Raw genomic sequence first — 23580 nt, forward strand, 5'->3', positions numbered from 1 at the left:
ATGAAAATTCCAACCAAATGATTAAACACTTTTACTTCCCAAAAATGAAAAAAATTATCAATCAATTTGTGAAAAAAAGTGAAATATGAAGCACAGAAAAATAAGAACGAAATCCGCAAAAATTTATACCATTCAAAACACCGATCCCAATTATTCATATTGATATTTTTGCATATGATATTGATATTTTTGCAAATGATATTGTGGCGGAATTACGAAACCACCACGTTTTCCACGTTAATCCCAATCCACATAGTCAGAACGACCTCAATACTACATTTCATTTCGACACAATGTAGATACATTGTAAACGTTTCCGTTTCCATACATTGTAGCACATTCAGTCTTATGATTTGGTGCATCAGATTTTACAAATCATAAACTTTAAACATTTTACGAGTTGGACCAACATGACCGAAATTATGCTTGGTACCAATGACGATCCTCTTTGCTTCAACACTTAAATTGCTTACAGCGCATAAGCAAAGTAACGCAATGAAATCAAACACATTAAACCATGCGCGCCGCTGGCGTGGATTTTCCGCCTAGCGCGAAGGAAAATAAATAAGGCGCTTTGTAGTTGGTCATGTAGTTGGTCATGAGTCTCCCAAAATAGCCATTGGGAGCTTGTACTATTTATAATTTCGGTTATATTCATTGTGTTAATGTAAAAAAAAAAAATTTAGTGCCTAACTTGACCCAAAATTACAATGCAAACCAAAACTTGCTTTTTGCGCTACCAGTTCTGGTCGTCTAGTGGGTCAAGGGTCAAGGAGCGAAATGCCATTAATTCTTTTGAAAAAACAAACACCAGATTTAACACTCTGGAGAAGTTGCGTAGTGTAGTTCATTTTTTTTCCCTTGTTTTTCGTGAATCTGCAGCGTCTGACATATATATATATACGTACGGTTCGCGTAAATCAGTGGTTATATGAAATAACCATCAGTTTAGACGAAAATCTGATTCGAAACCATTGTTGTCGTAAAATTGCGCGGAGATTCGACTTTTTTTTTCATTAATCGAGAGCTGCGTATTCCCAAGCCGCCTAGTTCTCTACTATAATTCTCTCTTCAATTTCCTGCTTTGAAATGGACAAAAAAAACGCAAATTCCCTAATCATTTGTCTCCAGGCGGGTTGCATTATGATTTTTTTTTTCATTTTTTTTTTCATTAGGGTCATTGATTTCATGCGTTTATAATCCAGTTCCGTGGCTGGACAGCGAGGCTGCTGGTTTGGTTCGCGCTTTTGCTGATTTTGCAAAAACAAACTGACCGCCGCGCGTTCGCGTACCTTTGCGCGGCTTTTGATATTTAAGCCTGCCGTTTCGCATGTGTTATCGTCAGTTTCTCTTTCTTCTGCTACCTGAGTATAGTGTGTGTTCCCGGTGAAATTTGAAATGTCGTATACGTTTTATCTTGTGCCGACTTCGGTCGATAGGATGGCGAAAGAAAATGTTAGGAGCTTAAAAACCCATAGTTGGGAAGAGTCAGAGAGTTAAGTTTCAAAAAGTGCGCGGTAAATAGCCGTGAGTCTCGGGCGTCGGCCCGTAGACAAATTAAGTAGTTGTTTCGCGTAGTCAGTTAGTTAGTCGGATCGTAGACAAGCCAGTGAACTCGTGGGTTCAGTTAGTCAGTTGTGTTGCACAGTGGATCAGTTCCGAAATGTCAACGCGATACGCGATAATCGATCGTAACTAGCAAGTTCAACAAAGTGGCAATTCCGATAAGCGGTCGGAAGTTAATTAAATTAGGCGAAAAATGATTTAATCGCACACTAGTGTTCTGAATTTCAGACTTACAGCTTTGTTTAGTTATCTGTGTTCACATCTCGTTAGAATCAAAGAAAAGTGCATTTTTACCAGGAGAATATAAGTCAATCAAATACCTCCTGTTGTAGGTAGATTAAGGTAAAACTGAACGAAAATTGTATAAGTTCCGGTGCTGAGTTGATCAAAAGGAAAAATAATGCATTCAATAGTGTAGCCAAATTGAAGTGAAGTAATACAAAAAAGAAAAACGAATTGAAGAGTGTTACAATTCTCCGTATAGAACTGAAAGAAACATCCTTTTCGTTATCCTTCTCCCGCCGCCGCTCGGCCGAGGTGTTTGCAAGTGGTGACAGCGGTACTGGCCGCAGGTGGAGAAGGCGTGGTACGCTCAGCAAGGATACGCCAGAACTACGGTGTAGGAATTCGAAATTGAGGATGTTAAGCGAAGTAGTATTAGTATGGTGAGTCTCCATTATTTTTCTGATTACTTAAAGTTTAAAAGGAATTACCCATACTTGAATGTTGCCACTTATTGTGAGCGCTAAATCATTAGAAAGCAAAATGCAAGGAAAATCTATTAGGACGGCATTAGCGCGAAAATTTTTCTGATTTGTTTAACTCGCGCTCACAATGACCAATATTATTTTTCTAACTCCATTACACACAATCCATCAACTGGTAAACGATATCAGAACTTTTTCTCATGCCTGCAGCGGGTTTCTAGAACAGTTATATACATTCCGTTATTGAGTCATTTGGCAAGCAATAATTTTGTTCAAGTTTCCTTGAAAACTGCGGACGTATAGATTACGCTCACAGTTGAGTTGTTTACGTTTTGACCACGGTTAATACGATACTATAATACTTACAAAAGTGGCCATACTAGCATGAAGGCCTAAGAAGTTTTCTTTTTTCTGCCTTCGTTGAAGAGGCACGAATATCACGACCAGCTGAACAGTTAGCACTGGCGTAATGGTCATAAGGTCAAGGTGACCAACCGAAACCAACGCGTATAAGCGAAGGAATCGGCAATCTGGCGCATCCCTTTGCGAATAAGCAAAAGGTAGCCGTCTGACATAATAAAGCAAGTCAGCGAGCTAGGCACCAGGAGTGCATGCCACGAGGTATGTACTTTTAAACGGTGGTGAACCAACCCGTATGGGCGGAGCCTATAGCAAAATGCGTTGCTATTTGCCATATTTGCGGCTAAAAGTCGGGCAACCGAAATAAGAACATAGCACGAGGAAAAGAGGCGGTACGAGACAATAATAATAATAAGCCGACATTGACTTTGAGACGGTAAACAATAACGGTCAAACGCGAGTACGGTATGATGTTTTGTTGCAGCATATGCTGTCAATGAATTTAATTATTATTGAAGTTATCAAGAAAGCTATTTGTTTCAGGACCACTACACTTTCCGCCAGGTGTGCGTGTTTTGTTTTTCTTTTCTGTTTGAGAATTTTGATTAAGAAAATGTGCGTCTATAGCAAGGACTCGTGAGAAATTTTAAGGTGTCCCCGCAAATGGACAGACTGGGCGAAATCGAAGAGTACATAAAAAGAGAACACGATAATGTATATAAAAACAAAACACGACCAAGATCATTACAAGGCGTGTTAGGTAAAACTCAAGCGCTGGAAGAAGCCTTCGAGGAATATACCAATCTAGTGGAGCGTTGCGAATTTCGCTTAACAATTGATGATTGGAACAATTTAACAGATCGATATAGTATTATAAAGGAGAAGTATAACTTCTCGATAAAGAAATTGGGCGGTTCAATCGTAATAGACCCAAATCCAGACCGCCCAGCAACGCGCAGAGGAAGCATATCTGGGGAAATTATCGGAAAAGAGACGCTAATAGAACGGCGGAGAACTCAATCAGGTGGTGAGAGTGAGAAATTGCAACGCGAGCAAGGAAACAGTACTAGCGATAGCGGAGATAACAAAGATAAAGAAGACAAAATACAGGGCGTAAACAGAGAATATAAATTTCCTATGCAGGAGGCGATACAGTGTATTCCTGAGTACCAGGGTAACGCTGACGAACTAGAGCCGTTTTTGGTCCAGATACAATATTTTGCAGATGATATACCGGAAGGAGAAAGCGAAAGACCACTACTCAATATCGTATTAATGAAGTTGAAGTGGAAAGCATCCGGATCTATCAACAAAATACGGGCAAATACATGGGAGGCTATGTTTCACAACCTGAAACGTGAATTCAGCAGAAAAAGTTCGAGTGGGGATATCCAACAGAAAGTGGAAACACTAGAGCAGCGGCAGACAGCGTCTTTTACACGAGGAGATCATGTAATCATGTAATGACTAGAAATTGGTTCAATGCATATACAAGGTGAGATGAAAAAACTGCAACAAAGTAAAACGCCATAATTTTTTCATTTTTTTTTTAAATTTTATTGAATGAAAGCAAAAAAAGGCGGAAATAACATCAAATTTGAGAATCGGTTTAGATTTGTTCGAATTGGCCACCTTTGGCACGAACTATGGCCTTCAAACGGCCAATGAAACCATCACACGCTGCCCGAAAGTGGCTCTGCGGTATTTTGTCCCATTCTCGGCGAAGCGCTTGCTTGAGATGATCGACACTTTGGTATTTTTTAGTGCCAACCTTGCTTTCCAAAATACCCCAGGCACAATAGTCCAACGGATTGGCATCCGGAGATTTTGGTGGCCATTGTGCGGTGGAAATGAAGCGAGGAACCTCATTTCTTAACCATTCTTGGGTGGCGCGTGCTGAGTGCGATGGTGCTGAGTCCTGTTGGAATGTCCAAGGTCTGCGGCCGAAATGTTTGCGTGTCCAGGGCTTCAGAACTCCCTCCAAAATATTTTCGCGATAGATTTGCGCATTTATTTTGACCCCACGGTCGATGAATACGAGCGGCGAGCGACCATCGGCTGTTATGGCGGCCCACACCATCACCATGGCCGGCTTTTGAGTTCTGGTGGCCAACCGAAGTTGCAAATTTTCAGCTGACCTCTCTGGCAAGTAAACACGATCATTTTGTTTGTTTACAAACTGCTGGATAACGAATGGTTTCTCATCGGAGAAAACCAAATTCGGCAGTTCACCACTTTCGGCCAAGCGAAGCAACTCTTTAGCTTTTTCGAGTCTAACTTTTTTTTGCGCATCAGTAAGATCTTGCACTTTTTGGAACTTCAATGGCTTTAGTCCAAGCTCATTTTTCAATATTTGCCGAATGGCATATTGCGATATGTTCAGCTCACGAGCCATTTTTCGGCCACTGCGACGCGGATTTCGTTCAATTCGCTTCTTCACTTTTCGAACCATTTCTGCCGATGTTGCTGTTTTTTTTCGTCCACTTCCTTGACGTCGGGCTACGCTACCAGTATCACGGTAACGAGCGATGGTACGAGACACAAAAGATTTATTCACTTTTAAATGCTGGAGGGCTCTAACGATAGCCACTTGTGGTTTTCCAGCCAAATGCAAAGCAATCACACTATCACACTTGAATTCCATCACAAATAACTTTTTTTCTGAAAAATTCCCACCAAAATGCTTTTGTGCGCTTGTAAATAATATAATGAGCTGTCACTAGAATAAATCTGACAGCTGTGGGACGAGCGGTTTAGAAATGACAGCAGTCTGAAGTTGGTTGCAGTTTTTTCATCTCACCTTGTAAGATTGAATTGAGGTCTACAGCTAACTCATACATAAGAAAGAAATTTCTAATCGATACGGGGGCCAGTTCCAACTTAATCAGTAGAAATGTGCAGAGGAAATAGGCTCTGGTAAGATAAACGGACAAGAGCGAATTTTGTTTAGACGCAATTAGATTCCCGGGCTTGATGATGAAGTCGTTTAAATGTAGATCGCATTTCATTGACGTAGTCCTCATAGTAAAGACCATCATTATCGTATTTGTAAACGGAGTTTGGAATGTTCGCCCGTCTTCCGTATAATAATTCAAACGGTGTATAACCCGTTGAGGAATTTACAGTGGTATTATATTCGAACTTGAAGAATGGGAGAAATTGATCCCATGTTTTCGGTTCGCTACCTACGTATTGTCTTAAATAGGTTTTCAATTCCCTATTCGATCGTTACACCAAGTTTGCTTGTGGATGATATGTACTTGTAGTAATTTTTTTAATTTTTAATATTATACAAACATTTTTCATAAGAGAACTAACAAAGTTGGTTTTATTATCGGTTACTAATTCGGCGGGTGTCCCATATTTACATATATAATTATTTCCATCGGTGCTACAATCAAATATCTAGTCAGATCGTCTTGCATAACAAGTCCGTATCTGTTACCCCATTCTGACTCAGGTAATACTACTATGTCCATTTTCTCGTATGGTTCGGACGATGTCGTAGTAATTTTCATTGGAATTTTGTTTGATCGGCCTATTTTATTTTTCTGCCACGAGTTACATTGTTTAACATAATTTCCAATATCTTTTCGCATATTAGTCCAATGGAATAGCGGACTCAACATTCTTCAACATTCGTTTGCTTCCAACACCTTCCACCTACACCTTAAGGCCTGAACTTCAGGTAGTTTTTGGATGGAACATCGTTTTCGTTAGTAGACTTTAAGGTCTTTTCCGAGGAGGTTTTGGATCTTAAAAAGATTGTCTGAATTTAACTGGCGCAGTCGTCCCAGATGTGTTTGTGATTTTATTTAGAAAAAGCAAGTGTTTTATAGTGAATTACCATCCATCCACGACGGTTTATCGTGGAATTGACAAAATTCCAGGTAAACGAACCCAAACCTAATCAAAAAGAAAATGGAAGATAATACACCTATCTGATACCAAAAAGAACTTATTTCCCTAAATTAAAAATTTAACCAGAGCTATGAGTTAATGAGCACGCGAATTGCCATGACCATATTCAAAGACTTCATACTAAAGACATAGGTTTGTCAAAAATAGTACAGCCTTATCACAGAAACTCCGTCAAGTTACATAGATTCATTAAAGCCTTAACCTTTATTGGAAGAGGCAAGATACACTCCAATGGTTAACAGTCTGGATGCAAGCTATCCGCACGACACTTCTCTCCAACGGACACTTGTAAGTCAGTAGAAACGTTTAGTGAATTTCTTTGGTATCGAAAGGACTTCCGGCTACCCCAGACCACCATCAACGCATCTTCCTCAAACTATGGAACTAGGAATATGGAATGAAATCCAAATGATCCAAGTGAAGCTACGCTCGACTTTCCGGAATGTCGAGCGTAGCTTCACAAAACCGTATTTTCCGAAATTGCGACACCCTCTGCTGAGAAAGTGTATCATAATGAAAGTGACTCACAGCTTCAATCTAATCCACCATTTTGTGCGCGGGCACAACAGAATCACATTGAATTACTAGTCTGCTAAAGGAATCTCAATCGTATGAAAAGCCCAGCCAAAATGGAGGAAATCCAGCCAAATATTTTATCATCTTCTCTCTCCGCTGTTCTTGGAATTGAAGGTGGTTGATACGAAAGTGTGAAGTGAAGTGTGAAGTGTGGTACACAGTGCAACAGGAATGACCCCATATGAACTAGTATTTGGCAGACAATGCACTTTACCAACAAACTTATCTGGACATAACGAAGTTGACCCTGTGTATAACATAGATGATTATGCCAGTATTATGAGGTTTCAATTACAATCCACCCAGCTGAAAGCGAAAAGGAACCTAATGAAGCTGAAAGCGGATAGGGTTCTGGGATATAATGGAAAACTTCAGACTAGAATTTTTACAAAAGGGCAACTAGTTCTTGTAAAAAAGGAGACTTCAACAAAATTGGAAAACAAATACAATGGACCCTACGAAGTCATAGAAGACTTGTGTTCCAATATAAAAATTATAAATATACAAAACAAGAAAATAGATACGGTTCACAAAGATAGAGTAAAACAATTTATAACAAATTAAAAAAAAAAAGAAGAGAAGAGAGAAGAAAAGAGAAAGAAGGGGTGAGAATAGGATAAACTATGGAAATATGTATACAGATAACTCAAAATAATTTAAAATTTTTATCAAGTGCCACAATCAATGTAAATTCTATTAAAGTGAAATTTATTGATTTTTGTTTATCAAATTGAATATAACGAAGTAAATTCTATTATATTGAAATTTATTGTTTTCTGTTAATCAAATTGAATATAACGAAGTAAATTCTATTACATTGAGGAGATTTATTGATTTTCTGTTGGTTAACTTTAAAAATAACATATGAACTAACTTCGATGAAATTGAAGAAAAAAAAATCTTTTTATTGATCTTCTGTTGATCCAATCTAAAAATAACATGTCATATAACAATATTGTACTTATAATGATAGATTTAAGAATTAGAACTGGAGACTACTTTTTAATTCAATAAGAAAGGGCGTGTGGTGGATACAGGCCCGCTTCAATCGTTAAAATAAATAAATGATATCGAAATTCCGACGCAGCATAAAGCGCGATCATTGCCACCGACCGTTTTATGCTGACGCGCTAAAAAGGGTCACGTAGCCACCGCCCGAGCAGGGCCTAGCGTTAAGAAATACAATTGTGAAATAAAGAGTTCGAAACCAACACTCGAGGTGTAATGTAGTTAATTCAATCTAGAGAAATCCACGCCGCTCAGGGGCCTTTAGAAGTTAAGATTTTTCAATCGTATGGTATCACTTTGCAATAAAAAAAATCCAGAGGTGGTATCTTCACAGCAATAAATGCAGACTTCACTTACAAACAAAATTGGAACAGCATAAGCATAAAGAATTGGAACACAAACTCTTGGAAAGATTTGCATGACATTTAACCGAACGTGGAAAAAGCGTAGTCGGAGACTAGTGGAAATACAATGAGAAGAAAACTGTCGATGATAGTATTTTTATGTGGATTTTAAGAGTTTTTTGTATGCGAATTTCCGAAGTTACGCGATTTTTCAAAGTTATCTAGTTTTCTTGTTTTGTCTTCCAAATGCATGAAACGTTGGGATTTTTTTGAGTCAACTTTGACACATAATATTTTCGATTATTTTTTTCAAAAAAATAATACTCGAGATTACACCAGATCTCGACGATTCATGCATTTCTAAGAAAATTTTAAAAAAATCGAATTCAGAAATCTCAAATTTTTTTCGAAAGTCCCAAAGTTGACTTCGAAATTTTTTTTAGATTACACCTGATCTAGACGTTTCATGCGTGTCTAAGATATTTGGCATCAAGAAAAATTATTATGTTTTGCGCGGATTTCCGAAGTTCAAGACCTCAGTGTATTTCAAAACTCTAAATTTGAAAGTTCGAATTCCGTCAAATCACGTTACAGTTTTACAATAAATACTGAACAAACTCAGATTATAGCAGTAAAAAGAGGGCTGGTTTGTGAACCATCAGCACTTTTTTACCCTAATTGACCAATATCAGAACCATCGGATGAAGATTCCTAAAATTGCTGAAAACAAACATCTGAAAGAAATTCCAAAAATCCTGTAAATAAAATGAATAAATGTTTCTTTCGCTAATTGAGATTTTAGTGATATTATATTACTCACGAAGAACGCATTGAATCGATCCAGAAGCAATGTCTTTTATATGCACTTCGTGAATTAAACTGGACAGCATTTCCTCTACCATCATATGAAGCACGCTGTATGCTCATCAATATACAAACACTAAACTACTAACACAATTAAATTTGTATGTACCTGGACGCCAATTATGAAAAAGAAAATTATTTTTAGAAAAACACAATAAAACTAATTATGCAAAAAATAGTCCAGTCAATCGAATAATGCGTCACTATAATACATTTTGTAATCATCTTGACCTAACTATGTCAAAAAATCAAATCAAAACCCAACTTTATCGTAGAAATAATGCGTAGTATAAGGAAACATTGTACATTTTCATATGTAGTCTACACTTGCTTGACGAAAGAAATCAATAAATAAATAAATATAACAAAAACTGAAACTAGTACTGAAGAAGACTCATTGAAAAAAATAACTTCAAATCACCAACACTAAAAACGATTAACTAAAACCCAATTGCGGTCCTGACAATAGATGTCTAAAGGGAAACCAAATATTATCATTTTCAAACTTCACCATAGGAATCGTGGGCAAACAATTCACATCAAACGAAATCCGCGAGGGATAACAATTTATTCAAAATACTCTCCACAACGGGAGCGCTTGCTTTGATGCTTAGTGGCTAATAGTCAACAAGTTTCCTTGGAAACTCCGTTCTGAGGTTCACGAATCAATCTTTATTCAAGAAGTACAATTGTAGGTCAACAAAACGGGTGTTAACGTATTATCATTCATTTGTGTTTATCTTAAATCAATTCCAATTACAATATTAAGACAATTGCAGGAAGCGGCGAAATTACCTTTTCGGCGAAATGGCTTTCGGCAAAATGACATTCGGCGAAGTGGCCCGTTCGGCGAAATGAGTTTCGGCGAAACGGCCTTCGGTGAAATGACCCTGATCCCTCCACAACCTACTCGCAAATCATCAATTATTGGACAAACGCCCTTAGCAAATTTTCCTTTGAATTTGCTAGTATTATAGGAAAAAGTAGGAAATTGTGAAGGAAACTCTCATATCAGCGTAGCCGCAACCTTCATGTATAAACTTTGTTATAGAAGCGTGCACATTATCGAGCATTAGTCATCGCAACGATGTTTAAGAAACTTTGTTATAAAACCATAGACAGTTCCGGGCATTAGTCAGTGGAGCAATGTTGTAAAACTAAAGCTAATTTTTTTTCACGGACACTGGTCACTGCCTCTGGCATAGTGACAGTGGTCTCGGCTTTCGGTAGAACTTCAGGAGAAAGTCGGATGAACTTTCTACTTAGAATCACAAGCTCGGCTTGTACTAAAATCACCGGGCTTCACCCGAAAGAAGATGTTAGGAGTTTAAAAACCCATAGTTGGGAAGAGTTAGAGGCTGTCGGTTAGTTAGTCAGTCTCAGAGTGAATATTTCAATATTTTTAGATAGGAAGGAAATATTTCAATATTTTTAGATAATTGCTAAACAAGTAATTACTGCCGATCGAATATAGGTCGACGACTTCTAGAAAAATGATAAATAACAAAGACAGTTTGGTTTGCGCACCGTGTGCATGACAAATTTGAGAGCACCGAGTTAGGCTGGCTCAATAATAAACAAAAATGCCAATGCAAACGAAATTCGACCACGCAGGGCTCGTAGCAGTTGAAGCTTTGTACTATACAATGACCAGTAATGTGAGACTAGGTCAAGTTTATTTACGTTAATGAATGTCGACCATAACCACGGTCAAGATCGTAATTATTTACAGCTAAAAAATTATTATAGCAACTTCCAGTAAAAAGGTTAAAGAAGTCAGGATGGCTAGAAATAACGGTGGGTACCAATTTCCAATGCTAGAGGCAATACAATGTATCCCGGAATTCCACGGGTCAGTAGACGAATTAGAGCCATTTATTGTGCAAATAGAGTATTTTGCAGGACTTTTTTTTCTCATTGAGAAAAAAAAAACACATAAATTATTTATTTGTTTATTTTTTTCTTTCCAGGCATTCCTGCTACACCGTCAACTTCTGGTGGGTGCTTGCCGGGAGGATCGCTCTCGGCGAGTTCCGGCTTGTGTGTAGTGTCTGTGAGAACTACTACTGGAAATCATGGCCTGGGTTCGCCGTCGTTGGGCGTATTCGCGGACGCCTGGGCCCGCCACCCTAGACGAGATGAGGCTGCTAATTGATATTCTTGGACCGGGCAAGATATATACTTTACCCGACTCGCGATGAGGTGTGGGAGTGAAGGCTTCTATTGTTGTATCTTGATTTCTTTTTTTTTCCGAATATATTTTTCTAAAAACAATATACTACGTCGTTTTCAGTTATGTTCTTTTAGCGTTGATGACAAATTATATTAAATCACAATTTTCTCCTCTTAAAATTCCTTAAAAATAATACTACAATAAATGTTTCCATATGTTTTCGTGTTTCTTTATCAATCATTGTGCAATTTGACTCTTGCAACAAATTTAATAGAAAATGTAGTCGTTGTAACTTAATCTATTGAACAAAAACACAGGCAATTGTTGTTAGATACACAAGAACAATAATCACAGAACGATTCGTCATTTGAGGTTGTGATAGCCTAGTAACATTTGATGCATTGTTGCATCTGAGCTTGACTCTTGCAACAAATTTAATAGAAAATGTAGTCGTTGTAACTAAATCTAGAGAACAACTATTAAGGTAAGACTTACTGTTTCGTTAAAGATATTCATCTTTAGAAAAGCTTAGATTTTCCAAGGCTACAATAAAGCTTCGTAAGTGAGAGGACATGCAACGCCCCTATATTATGTTTATGAATAGTAATTAACACAAGAACATCCACGTTTGATGCATTTTTTGCATCTGAGCTTGACTCTTGCAACAAATTTAATAGAAAATGAAATCGTTGTAACTAAATCTAGAGAACTGACTAGTTAAAAAAAACCTGTGTCAGATAATCGAGAGCAACAATCTTAAGAAGATTATATATTTTGGATTTTGACGGCCGTCTTGTCAACTAAATCAAGAGAACATAAGCTTAGACAAGTGACCTTAAATGTCTTCAAATGTTCAAGGACAACTAACAAGGCAAGATTTACTATTTAGTTCAGGATATCCATCTCTAGACTAGATTAGCTTTTCCAAGGTTATAATCAAGCTTCGTACATAAGGGGACATGCACCGCCCCTATATTCTGTTTATGAACAGTAATTAGCACAAGATTTTGACGGCCGGCTTGTTACGTTCGCAGCTTTTTTGCATCTGAAGTTGACTCTTGCAACAAATTTAATAGAAATTATAGCAGTTGTAACTAAATCTAGAGAACAGAAGCACAGTCAAGTGACATCAAATGTTTTCAGATGTCCAAGCCGGCAAGACTTACTATTTAGTTCAAGATATACATATCATATTTAGAGCATGTTTGCATCTGAACTTGACTCTTGCAACAAATTTAATAGAAAATGTAGTCGTTGTAACCTTAATTAACAGGTTATTTTTTGTCAGATTGTTACTAGCCTAGTCAAGTTTTGTACACTTTAGCATCTTAGCTTGACTCTTGCAACAAATTTAATAGAAAATGTAGTCGTTGTAATATATTCTAGGCAATCTAGATCGACTCTCGATTCACTGTTCAGGTTGTAGCCGTCGAGTTACATTCGGTGTTCAATTTTTGCCATAAATTGCAATTAAATAGAAATTGCACTAATCTATTTATAAGTGCTTCAAAGTCCGTAAAAGTTTCGTCCTTGTTCTTGCGTCGTCCGTTGTCGATCGGTCGGTAAAGATCGTCTGGCTTGGTCAACAATTTGTACCTGAAAGAATGGAGAGAAATTAGTGTTGGTTCATTTTGAGATTATAATTGGAGATTAGGGCACCAAGATCAGGAAAGTTTAAATAGATTAATGATAATAGTTTACCCACCCAGAGAGCTGTTTCAAAAACCAAAACGAGACGAACTTCCAAACAAGGGAAAATCATATAAAGGGAGATTGCGCCCGCATATGTTAAGATTAGGAGAAATAGGCTATAAAGTTCGGAAACGGAAGCACAAATGCTATTCAGTAGAAGTGTAACAGTCGAGAGTATCTCACAAATCAATAGAAACGATAGAACAAAACCCGTCTGAATCATTTGTCAACAAACACCATCTGAGCTTTACCAAACTACGAATGCATTGAACAAATGAAACAGAGAACTTCCATCATCTTCTGGTGGGTTCTTTTGGACCGAGTAGCTCTCGGAGAATTTAGAATTCCCCACCCATACGTGCTGCTAGAGGAAGTAGCTGCGACGCCGTAACTCTTTATTTGAGACGATCCTTGCCCAAATATTGTCTTGAACAAGATTTTTGTTCTTAGTGTACGGATTACTCCTAGATCGTTATTTTTATTCAAGCAATTAATGAATCGAACAAAATAACGTAGCCCGGGCTAATACCCACTACATGTCTTCATTTGTCAAGAACCTCCGCAATCTGCTTGATGAAGTCTGCTTGAGCATCACCAATCTTCATTAAAGGGGCATGCAGCGACCCTCATATTAGTTAGTATTGATAGTTTTGATCATTTTTCACTTTTAGCAAAAGTAACATGACAAGTTTTTTTTCTCAGTTCCAAATCAACAGTCGATGTGATCGGATGCGTATTTACGTTTCTCTTAACATTTGTCCAGTCGAGCGTTTTAATCCATTCTCAAGGTCATTTTGCTCTCTCTGTGTGCTAGCGAGTGTTAGTATCAATAGGCACAGTTGGCCAGTGCCGGGTGCTATTGTGATATCACTGTATATTGTGTTCTGGTGAAAAGTGCCGTTATACGTTGAACATTATAGACAATTGTGTTTTTTTTCCTCGTGGAGGATTTTTACACACCATCTGCGGTGATACACCGATCTGCAAAAGCGAGAACTTGGTGGACGATCAGCCGGATTTTAAGATAAGTACTGTCTTCTCATTGTTTATTCTCCCGCCTTTCTATTATCGGTTCCTCATCATTTTATCCTCACAACTATCCGTGAGGACATGAGCAACTCTGAACCTGATCCTCCCCCTCCCGATGATAAGATGGAGACTTCTGCTGACAGCAGTAAGATTCGCATTAAGAGCTATCCGGATGGGCTTGCACTCCCGGTCGGACCTTATGCTGTATATTTCCGGACCAAATCAATCGACAAAAAATTGAATACTTTGAAAATATCTCGTGACCTGTCCTCGCGATATTCTACTATAAAAAGAATAGATAAAGTACGACCAGACAAGCTCAGGGTCTTACTAACCAGCTCTCAGCAGGCAAACGAGATTGTTCGAAATGAGCACTTTACGCGGGACTACCGCGTGTACGTACCAGCTCGTGAAGTCGAAATAGACGGCGTGGTAACCGATTCGACTCTGACTTGTGAGGACATTCTTAAGTACGGAGCAGGTTGTTTTAAAGACCCCTTACTTAAGAATGTCAAGATACTGGATTGCAAACGCTTGCATTCAGTATCGATCGCCGGGGATGGAACAAAATCTTATCCCCAATCAGATTCTTATCGAGTTACCTTTGCTGGCTCGGCTTTACCCAACTACGTCCTCTTGGACCGGGTTCGTCTGCCCGTTCGTCTCTTTGTACCGCGAGTAATGAACTGTACCAACTGTAAACAATTGGGGCATACAGCTTCTCATTGCTGCAATAAGCCCCGGTGCGCCAACTGTGGGGGAGGACATGCGGATGGCTCTTGCGGTAAGGATACTGAAAAGTGCCTCTATTGTAAGGAGGGTCCGCATGACCTCTCGGCATGTCCCGCGTATAGACTTCGCGGTGACAGAATGAAGCGTTCTCTGAAAGAACATTCTAAACGCTCTTTCGCCGATATGCTGAAGAGTGCCACTCCCCCCAAACAAATAACGAACCCATATGCCTGCTTGTCAAATGACGAGAGTGATTATGACGACCCTTTGGAAGGTACATCTTCGGCTGTCCCTCAAAGCTATAGAAAGAGAAGAAATATATCCTCCCACAAGCTTCCTAGTAAGGGTTCGAAGATATCCTCAGAAGGGCCTCTAAAAGTTACAGCTAGAGGAAGTGGTGCTAAAGCAAAACCGAAGCAAAATGCTCCTGGTCTAGGAAATCTAAATTCTACGAAAGAATTCCCACCACTTCCTGGGACATCAAACCCCCCAAGCGTCCCCGAAAATCTATCTGAGAACCAACTTAGTGCTGGACTTATCAAGTTCTCAGATATTGTGGACTGGATTTTCAAAAATTTCAACATATCTGACCCTCTTAAAAGCATTTTAATTGCATTCATGCCTACAGTGAAAACATATTTGAAGCAGATGACTGCAAATTGGCCCCTTCTTTCAGCGATCGTATCCTTCGATGGCTAAGTCACCCTTTGAGGTTAAGGATTCAATCACTGTTTTACAGTGGAATTGTAGAAGTATCACCCCGAAAATAGATCCTCTCAAAATTCTAGTGAATAATCTGAAATGTGACGCATTTGCATTGTGCGAAACTTGGCTAACTTCTGATGTACCCCTAAACTTCCACGATTTTAACATTATTCGTCTGGATCGAGATGATCCCTATGGAGGAGTACTTTTGGGGATCAAAAAGTGCTATTCTTTCTATCGAATTAACCTCCCATCGATACCAGGCATTGAAGTTGTCGCATGTCAAATAACAGTAAAAGGCAAGGACCTTTGCATTGCTTCCATCTACATTCCCCCAAGAGCCTCGGTTGGGCATCGGCGGCTCAGTGATATCGTAGAGCTCCTTCCTGCACCGACGTTGGTTTTAGGAGACTTTAACTCACACGGTACGGGATGGGGCTGTCTTCACGATGATAACAGATCAACTATGATCCATGATATTTGCGACAACTTCAATATGACACTCTTGAATACGGGAGAAATGACACGGATTCCTGCACCACCAGCAAGACCAAGTGCGCTGGATTTATCCCTCTGCTCGACATCGCTACGGTTAGATTGCAAGTGGAAGGTGATCCCTGATCCCCACGGTAGCGATCATCTGCCTATCGTAATTTCAATCGCCAGCGGATTAGGACCATCGGAGACAATCAATGTTTCGTATGACCTCACACGAAATATTGATTGGAAAAACTACGCAAATTCGATATCTGAGAAACTCAAAACAACACAAGAACTTCCTCCGGAGGAAGAGTACACGTTTATGGCTGGCTTGATTCTCGATACTGCGATTCAAGCTCAGACGAAACGTGTACCTGGCGCGAAAACTAACATCCGTCCTCCCAATCCGTGGTGGGACAAAGAGTGCTCATCACTGAACGCTGATAGAGCCTCCGCGTTCAAACAGTTTAGAACCAATGGAACACCTGATAATTATCGTAATTACGCAACGTTAGACACGCAAATGAAGAACTTAATTAAAGCAAAAAAACGCGGTTACTGGCGCCGGTTTGTTGACGGATTAACAAAAGAAACATCGATGAGCACTCTTTGGAACACAGCCCGACGAATGCGCAACAAAAACACCACAAACGAAAGCGAGGAATATTCTAACCGCTGGATATTCGATTTCGCTAAAAAAGTATGTCCTGACTCTGTTCCGGAACAGACAATCATGCGCGTCGCTTCATCAAACAGAAACGAAACACCTTTTTCGATGGTCGAGTTCTCACTTGCGCTTTTATCGTGTAACAATAAATCTCCGGGGTTAGACAAAATCAAATTCAACTTGTTGAAAAATTTACCTGACTCTGCCAAAAGACGCTTATTGAATCTATTCAATAGGCTTCTTGAGGATAATATTGTCCCACATGACTGGAGACAAGTAAGAGTTATTGCCATTCAAAAACCAGGGAAACCAGCCTCCGATCACAATTCGTATCGGCCGATTGCTATGCTTTCCTGTATCCGGAAATTGTTCGAAAAAATGATTCTGTTTCGTCTAGACAATTGGGTCGAGACTAATGGCTTACTTTCAGATACACAATTTGGTTTCCGCAGAGGCAAAGGAACGAACGATTGTCTTGCGTTGCTCTCAACAGAAATTCAAATGGCATTTGCTCGTAAGGAACAAATGGCATCAGTTTTCCTAGACATCAAGGGGGCTTTTGACTCAGTTTCCATAAATATCCTATCTGAGAAGTTGCATCAGCATGGTCTTTCACCAATTTTGAATAACTTTTTGTACAATCTATTGTCCGAGAAATACATGTATTTCGCGCATGGTGATTTGTCGACAATACGATTCAGTTACATGGGTCTTCCTCAGGGCTCATGCTTAAGCCCCCTTTTATACAATTTTTACGTAAACGACATCGATAAATGTATCAATACATCTTGCACGCTAAGACAACTTGCCGACGACAGCGTTGTGTCTATTATAGGACCCAAAGCTGGCGATCTGCAAGGGCCGTTACAAGATACTCTTGCCAACTTATCCATATGGGCTCTTCAAATGGGTATCGAGTTCTCTACGGAGAAAACTGAGTTGGTTGTATTTTCAAGGAAGCGAGAACCAGCACAACTACAGCTTCAACTAGGGGGTGAAAACATAGCTCAGGTCTTCACATTCAAATATCTCGGGGTCTGGTTCGACGCCAAAGGCACCTGGGGATGTCACATTAGGTATCTGAAACAAAAATGCCAGCAGAGAATCAATTTTCTTCGCACAATAACCGGAACTTGGTGGGGTGCCCACCCAGGAGACCTGATCAGGTTATACCAAACAACGATATTGTCCGTGATGGAATACGGATGCTTTTGCTTCCGATCCGCGGCGAACACTCATTTCATCAAGCTGGAAAGAATTCAGTATCGTTGTTTGCGTATTGCCTTAGGTTGCATGCAGTCGACTCATACGATGAGTCTCGAAGTGCTCGCGGGCGTCTTACCGTTGAAAAACCGATTCTGGGATCTCTCATATCGATTGCTAATCCGATGCGACATCTTGAATCCGATGGTGATTGAAAACTTCGAAAGGCTTGTCGAGCTCAATTCTCAGACCCGTTTTATGTCCTTGTATTTTGATTACATGGCTCAGAATATTAATCCTTCTTCGTTTGTTTCCAATCGTGCTCATTTCTTGGATACTTCTGATTCTACTGTGTTTTTCGACACATCCATGAGAGAAGAGATTCGTGGAATTCCGGATCACATACGCCCTCAAGTGGCCCCTAATATTTTTTATAATAAACTAAGAACAGTCAACTGCGAAAAAGTGTTTTACACTGACGGATCAAACATCAACGAGTCCACAGGCTTCGGTATCTTCAATCAGAACATCACCGCTTCGTACAAACTCAGTGATCCGGCTTCAGTTTACGTCGCAGAATTAGCTGCTATTCAGTACACCCTCGAGATCATTGAAACCTTGCCCAAAGACCATTACTTCATTGTCACGGACAGTCTAAGCTCAATAGAAGCTCTCCGGGCAATGAAGCCAGGAAAGTATCCCCCATATTTCCTGGGGAAAATACGGGAACATTTGAGAACTTTATCTGGACGGTCTTATTCAATATCGTTAGTCTGGGTCCCTTCGCATTGTTCCATTCCGGGCAATGAAAAGGCAGACTCATTGGCTAAAGTGGGCGCATTAGAAGGTGATATTTATGAAAGACCAATCTGCTTCAATGAATTTTTCAGCATTTCTCGTCAGAAAACTCTCGAAAGTTGGCAAACTTCATGGACGAATGACGAACTGGGACGATGGCTACACGCCATTATCCCTAAGGTATCGACGAAACCTTGGTTCAAGGGGATGAACGTGAGTCGCGATTTCATTCGTGTTATGTCGCGGCTCATGTCAAATCATTATACATTCAACGCACATCTCCGGCGTATTGGGCTCGTGGAGAGCAATCTCTGCACCTGTGGCGACGGTTACCAGGACATCGAGCATGTCGTGTGGTCGTGCGTAGAGTATCGTGACGCCAGGTCGAAGCTACTGGAATCCCTTAGAGAATAGACAATTTCAACACCAATATTACAGTTTTATGTTAGTCGTTAACTAAAATTAGAAAAAACCGGCATCTTAGAGCTTAAGCAGTGTGCCTTAATATTATATTATATTGTTGAATAAAAAAAAAATGACAAGTTTTTATATTTTCATGAAAAAAATGTAGTGTGATAAGAATATCTAACCATATTTCAAATAACTTTACAACGAAATCTAAATCATGTATTTTTTCGAAGGGAACTAGATTACGGCACTCGCAGAGTATACTTCTTGTAGAAAGCATTTTTTCCATGTCGTCCAATCAGTTGAGCTTCAGAAGTCGGTGAGTGCGAAAGTATCTATTTTTTCGTCAAGAGTAAAATTTTCTAGTTCCAGATTCTTTGGGTTGTAGAATATATTCCCGGGAACAAAGTGATATTTTGTTAAAATAATTCTTGTTTGTTTTTTGACTTCGTAAAATTAAAACGAAGCGGTGGGACGAAAGTGGCCACTGTCTGGTGGGGCAAAACTGGCCACTAGACTAGGTCTGAGTCGTAATTTTTTTTACAAAAACTTGCGGATTTTATTAAGTTTTTTCATTATTTTCGAGTACGTTCTAAACAAAAATTATCCAAAAATCCTCAAAACTCGGGCATAATCGATAATCACAAAGACGATACTAAGAGTAATTTTAGGATGAAATAAAAATGTTCGTGCACGAAAAAGTTGTAAAGGCAGCGAATTAAGCATTAAAATTTCATTTACGAAAAATATTTGGTCATGTCTGATTGTTTCCTGCGTCAAAACACGACAGGCCATTTTTGCCCACTCATTTTGAGATTTTCGATTTCGATGTTGGTGCACTCCGAGCCAGATTGCACCCGTATAAGTGGGGTTATGTACCTCAAACCAAATGTGTTTTGTAACAAGTCAGGCAATTAAAGAAATGACAGCGCCCAGGACGGTTAAAGGAGTCCGCTCATTTTTAGGAAAAGTAAATTTTTATCGAAAATTTATACCACATATAGCAGAGAAAAGTAAACCACTGAACGATCTCTTGCGGAAGAATGTTAAGTTTGTTTGGACAGAAGAATATCGAAAAGCCTTCGAATAATTGCGGAATTTTTTAACTTCTGACACACTTAGACCGAACTATAAAGATACGTTTCCTGCTACTCGTTTGATTTTAGGAGATTTCAATTCGCACGGAATGATGTGGGGTTCCGTTTACAATGATAGCAGATCATCTCTAATATATAATATTTGCGACAATTTTAGCATGACGGTACTAAATATGGGTAGCATGACACGGATCCCAAGACCTCCTGCACGTCCAAGTGCATTAGATTTATCTCTTTGCTCGACTTCAATTCGACTAGATTGCAACTGGAAAGTATTTCCTGATTTACACGGTAGCGATCATTTACCACTCATCATCTCAATTAGCAGTAACAAAGGCATTGCTAATTCAGTTAATATCCATATGATTTGACAACAAATGTTGACTGGATTAAATACCAAAGTAAAATTTCAAGTGTCTTAACTTCAATGGAAGAGCTCCCCCCACTTGAAGAATATGACTTCCTAGTTTGTTCGATTCTGAAGGCCGCAGAACAAGCCCAAACCAAACGATTTCTTGGTCCATCGTCTAACAGAAGGCCTCCAAACCCTTGGTGGGACAAAGAGTGCTCAGATGCTAAACACGCGAAACAAAATGCTTTCAAGACGTTTTTAAAACGAGGAGGAGGAACTCCTCAGAATTTTGAAAAATTTTTGACATTAGAAACCAAGTACAAGAGCATACTTCGGGCCAAGATATGTAGCTATTGGAGACATTTTGTCGAAGGTTTGTCAAGAGAAACCTCAATGAGCACTCTTTGGAATACGGCCAGACGAATGAGGAATCGTAACGTAGGAAATGAGAGTGAGGAATACTCGAACCGATGGATATTTGATTTTGCGAGGAAAGTTTGTCCAGATTCTGTTCCTACGCATAGCATTATTTAGGAATCTTAATAACGGTTCCATTGATAGCCCCTTTTCAATGATGGAATTTTCCATAGCACTCATGTCTTGTAACAATAACGCTCCTGGGCTGGACAGAATTAAATTCAACTTGGTGAAGAATCTGCCCGACCTCGCAAAAAGACGTTTGTTGGAATTGTTCAACAAGTTTCTTGAGCAAAATATTGTTCCACCTGACTGGAGGCAAGTGAAAGTTATCGCCATTCAGAAACCGGGCAAACTAGCTTCCAATCACAACTCATATAGACCCATTGCGATGTTGTCCTGCATCAGAAAATTATTCGAAAAAAAAAATTCTACGACGTCTCGACACTTGGGTCGAGACGAACGGTTTGTTGTCAGATACTCAGTTTGGCTTCCGTAGAAATAAAGGGACGAATGATTGCCTTGCATTACTTTCGTCTGACATCAAAATTGCCTTCGCTCAAAAGCAACAAATGGCATCTAAATTTTTAGACATTAAAGGAGCATTTGATTCAGTTTCCATTGATGTTCTTTCAGACAAGCTCCACCAACATGGACTCCCAGCGGTAATAAATAATTATTTGCACAACCTTTTGTCAGAGAAACGCATGCATTGGCGATTTGGCAACTTTCAGAATTAGCTACATGGGTCTAGAGCAAGGCTCATGCCTCATTCCGCTCCTTTATAATTTTTACGTGAATGACATTGACAGGTGTCTAGTAACCCCATGTACACTAAGACAAATGGCAGATGATGGCGTAGTTTCAGTTACTGGACCCAAAGCTATTGATCTGCAAAAACCATTGCAAGATACGGGGTGTGGTTTGATTCCAAATGCACGTGGGGAGGACACATTAGGTTTCTGATGCCAACAAAGAGTAAATTTTCTTCGAACAATAACAGGATCTTGGTGGGGTGCTCATCCGGAAGATCTAATAAAATTGTATCAGACAACGATACTTTCAGTGATGGAATATGGATGCGTTTGCTTTCGTTCTGCTGCAAACTCTGATATTATCAAATTAGAGCGAATTCAATATCGTTTTTTGCGAATTGCTTTGGGCTGTATGCATTCGATACATACAATGAGTCTTGAAGTTCTGGCGGGAGTTCTTCCATTGAAAGATCGTTTTTGGGAGCCTTCATCGCGACTGCTAATAAGATGTGAGGTACTGAATCTTCTGGTTATTAATAACTTCGAAAGGCTAGTTGAGCTTCGATCTCAAACAAGATTCATGACAGTATATTTTAACCATATGTCACCGGAAATCGACCCTTCAAGATATATTCCTATCCGTGTCAGCCTCCTAATTGTCCCTGACTCAACTTTATTTTTCGACACATCCATGCAGCGCGAAGTGCGTGGAATCCCGGAACACCTACGCTCGATGGAAATCCCAAAAATATTTACAAGTAAGTTCAGGCATATTGACTCTGAGAATGTTTTACACGGACGGGTCGCGAATTGAAGAAGCTACTGGGTTTGGAATATTCAACAATAATGTTTTGGCTTCATTTAGGCTTCAAGGACCTGCGTCTGTTTATATAGCAGAGTTAGCAGCAGTTCATTATAGTTTGAGTGTAATCGTCACATTATCTCCAAACCATTATTTTCTTTTCACAGATAGTCTGAGTGTAATTGAAGCCATTCGCTCAAACGCTGCTGGCAAAAATTAACCTTTTTTCTTGGGCAAAATAAAACAGTGCCTGAACGTCATATTGCATAATTATTATCAAATCACAATAGTTTGGGTCCCGGCTCATTGCTCCATTCCAGGCAATGAAAGAGCCGATATTTTAGCCAAACGTGGTGCTATTGAGGGTGAAATTTATGAGCGATCGATTGCTTTCAACGAATTCTATAGCGCGACTCGCCAAAGAACACTTGCCAGCTGGCAAGCTTCTTGGGATAGGGATGATCTGGGTCGATGGATGCACTCAATTATTCCTAAAATATCTACAAAGGCATGGTTCAGGGGACTGGATGTGAGTAGAGATTTCATTCGTGTGATGTCCAGACTCATGTCCAATCTCTACACGTTAGATGCACATCTACTTCGAATTGGACTTTCCGAGACTAATCATTGTGCTTGTGGCGAAGGTTACCGCGATATTGACCATGTTGTTTGGACCTGCGTGGAGTATCGTGATGTCAGATCCCAACTAATAAATTCCTTACGTACCCAAGGTAGACTATCCAATGTCCCAGTTCGCGACATTCTTGCTTGTCGTGACGTTCCTTACATGAAACTTCTTTATTATTTCATTAAGTCCATTGGAGTTCCAATTTAAATTTCATTTTATGTTAGACTGTTTTCTCTTCCATGAGTTCAACCAATAGCCTGCTATCTTATTTTAAATAAAAGTGATGAACTGATACA

The 23580-nt window shown here is 39.4% G+C and overlaps 1 protein-coding gene across 1 annotated transcript in view; it reads right to left on the minus strand.

Annotated features, from left to right (window-relative positions):
• Nucleotides 1–8124: 8124 nt before the first annotated feature.
• Nucleotides 8125–23580, minus strand: part of LOC131432913 (myotubularin-related protein 9) — an 80053-nt gene continuing 64597 nt past the window's right edge. Inside the window, exon 5 of the mRNA XM_058599492.1 lies at nt 8125–13115. Coding sequence (XP_058455475.1) covers nt 13102–13115 — 14 coding nt within the window. The 3' untranslated portion in view covers nt 8125–13101. The remainder of the gene's footprint in view (nt 13116–23580) is intronic.

The sequence above is a fragment of the Malaya genurostris genome, chromosome 2, assembly GCF_030247185.1.
Source record: "Malaya genurostris strain Urasoe2022 chromosome 2, Malgen_1.1, whole genome shotgun sequence".
In the NCBI taxonomy this organism is placed as follows: Eukaryota; Metazoa; Arthropoda; class Insecta; order Diptera; family Culicidae; genus Malaya; species Malaya genurostris.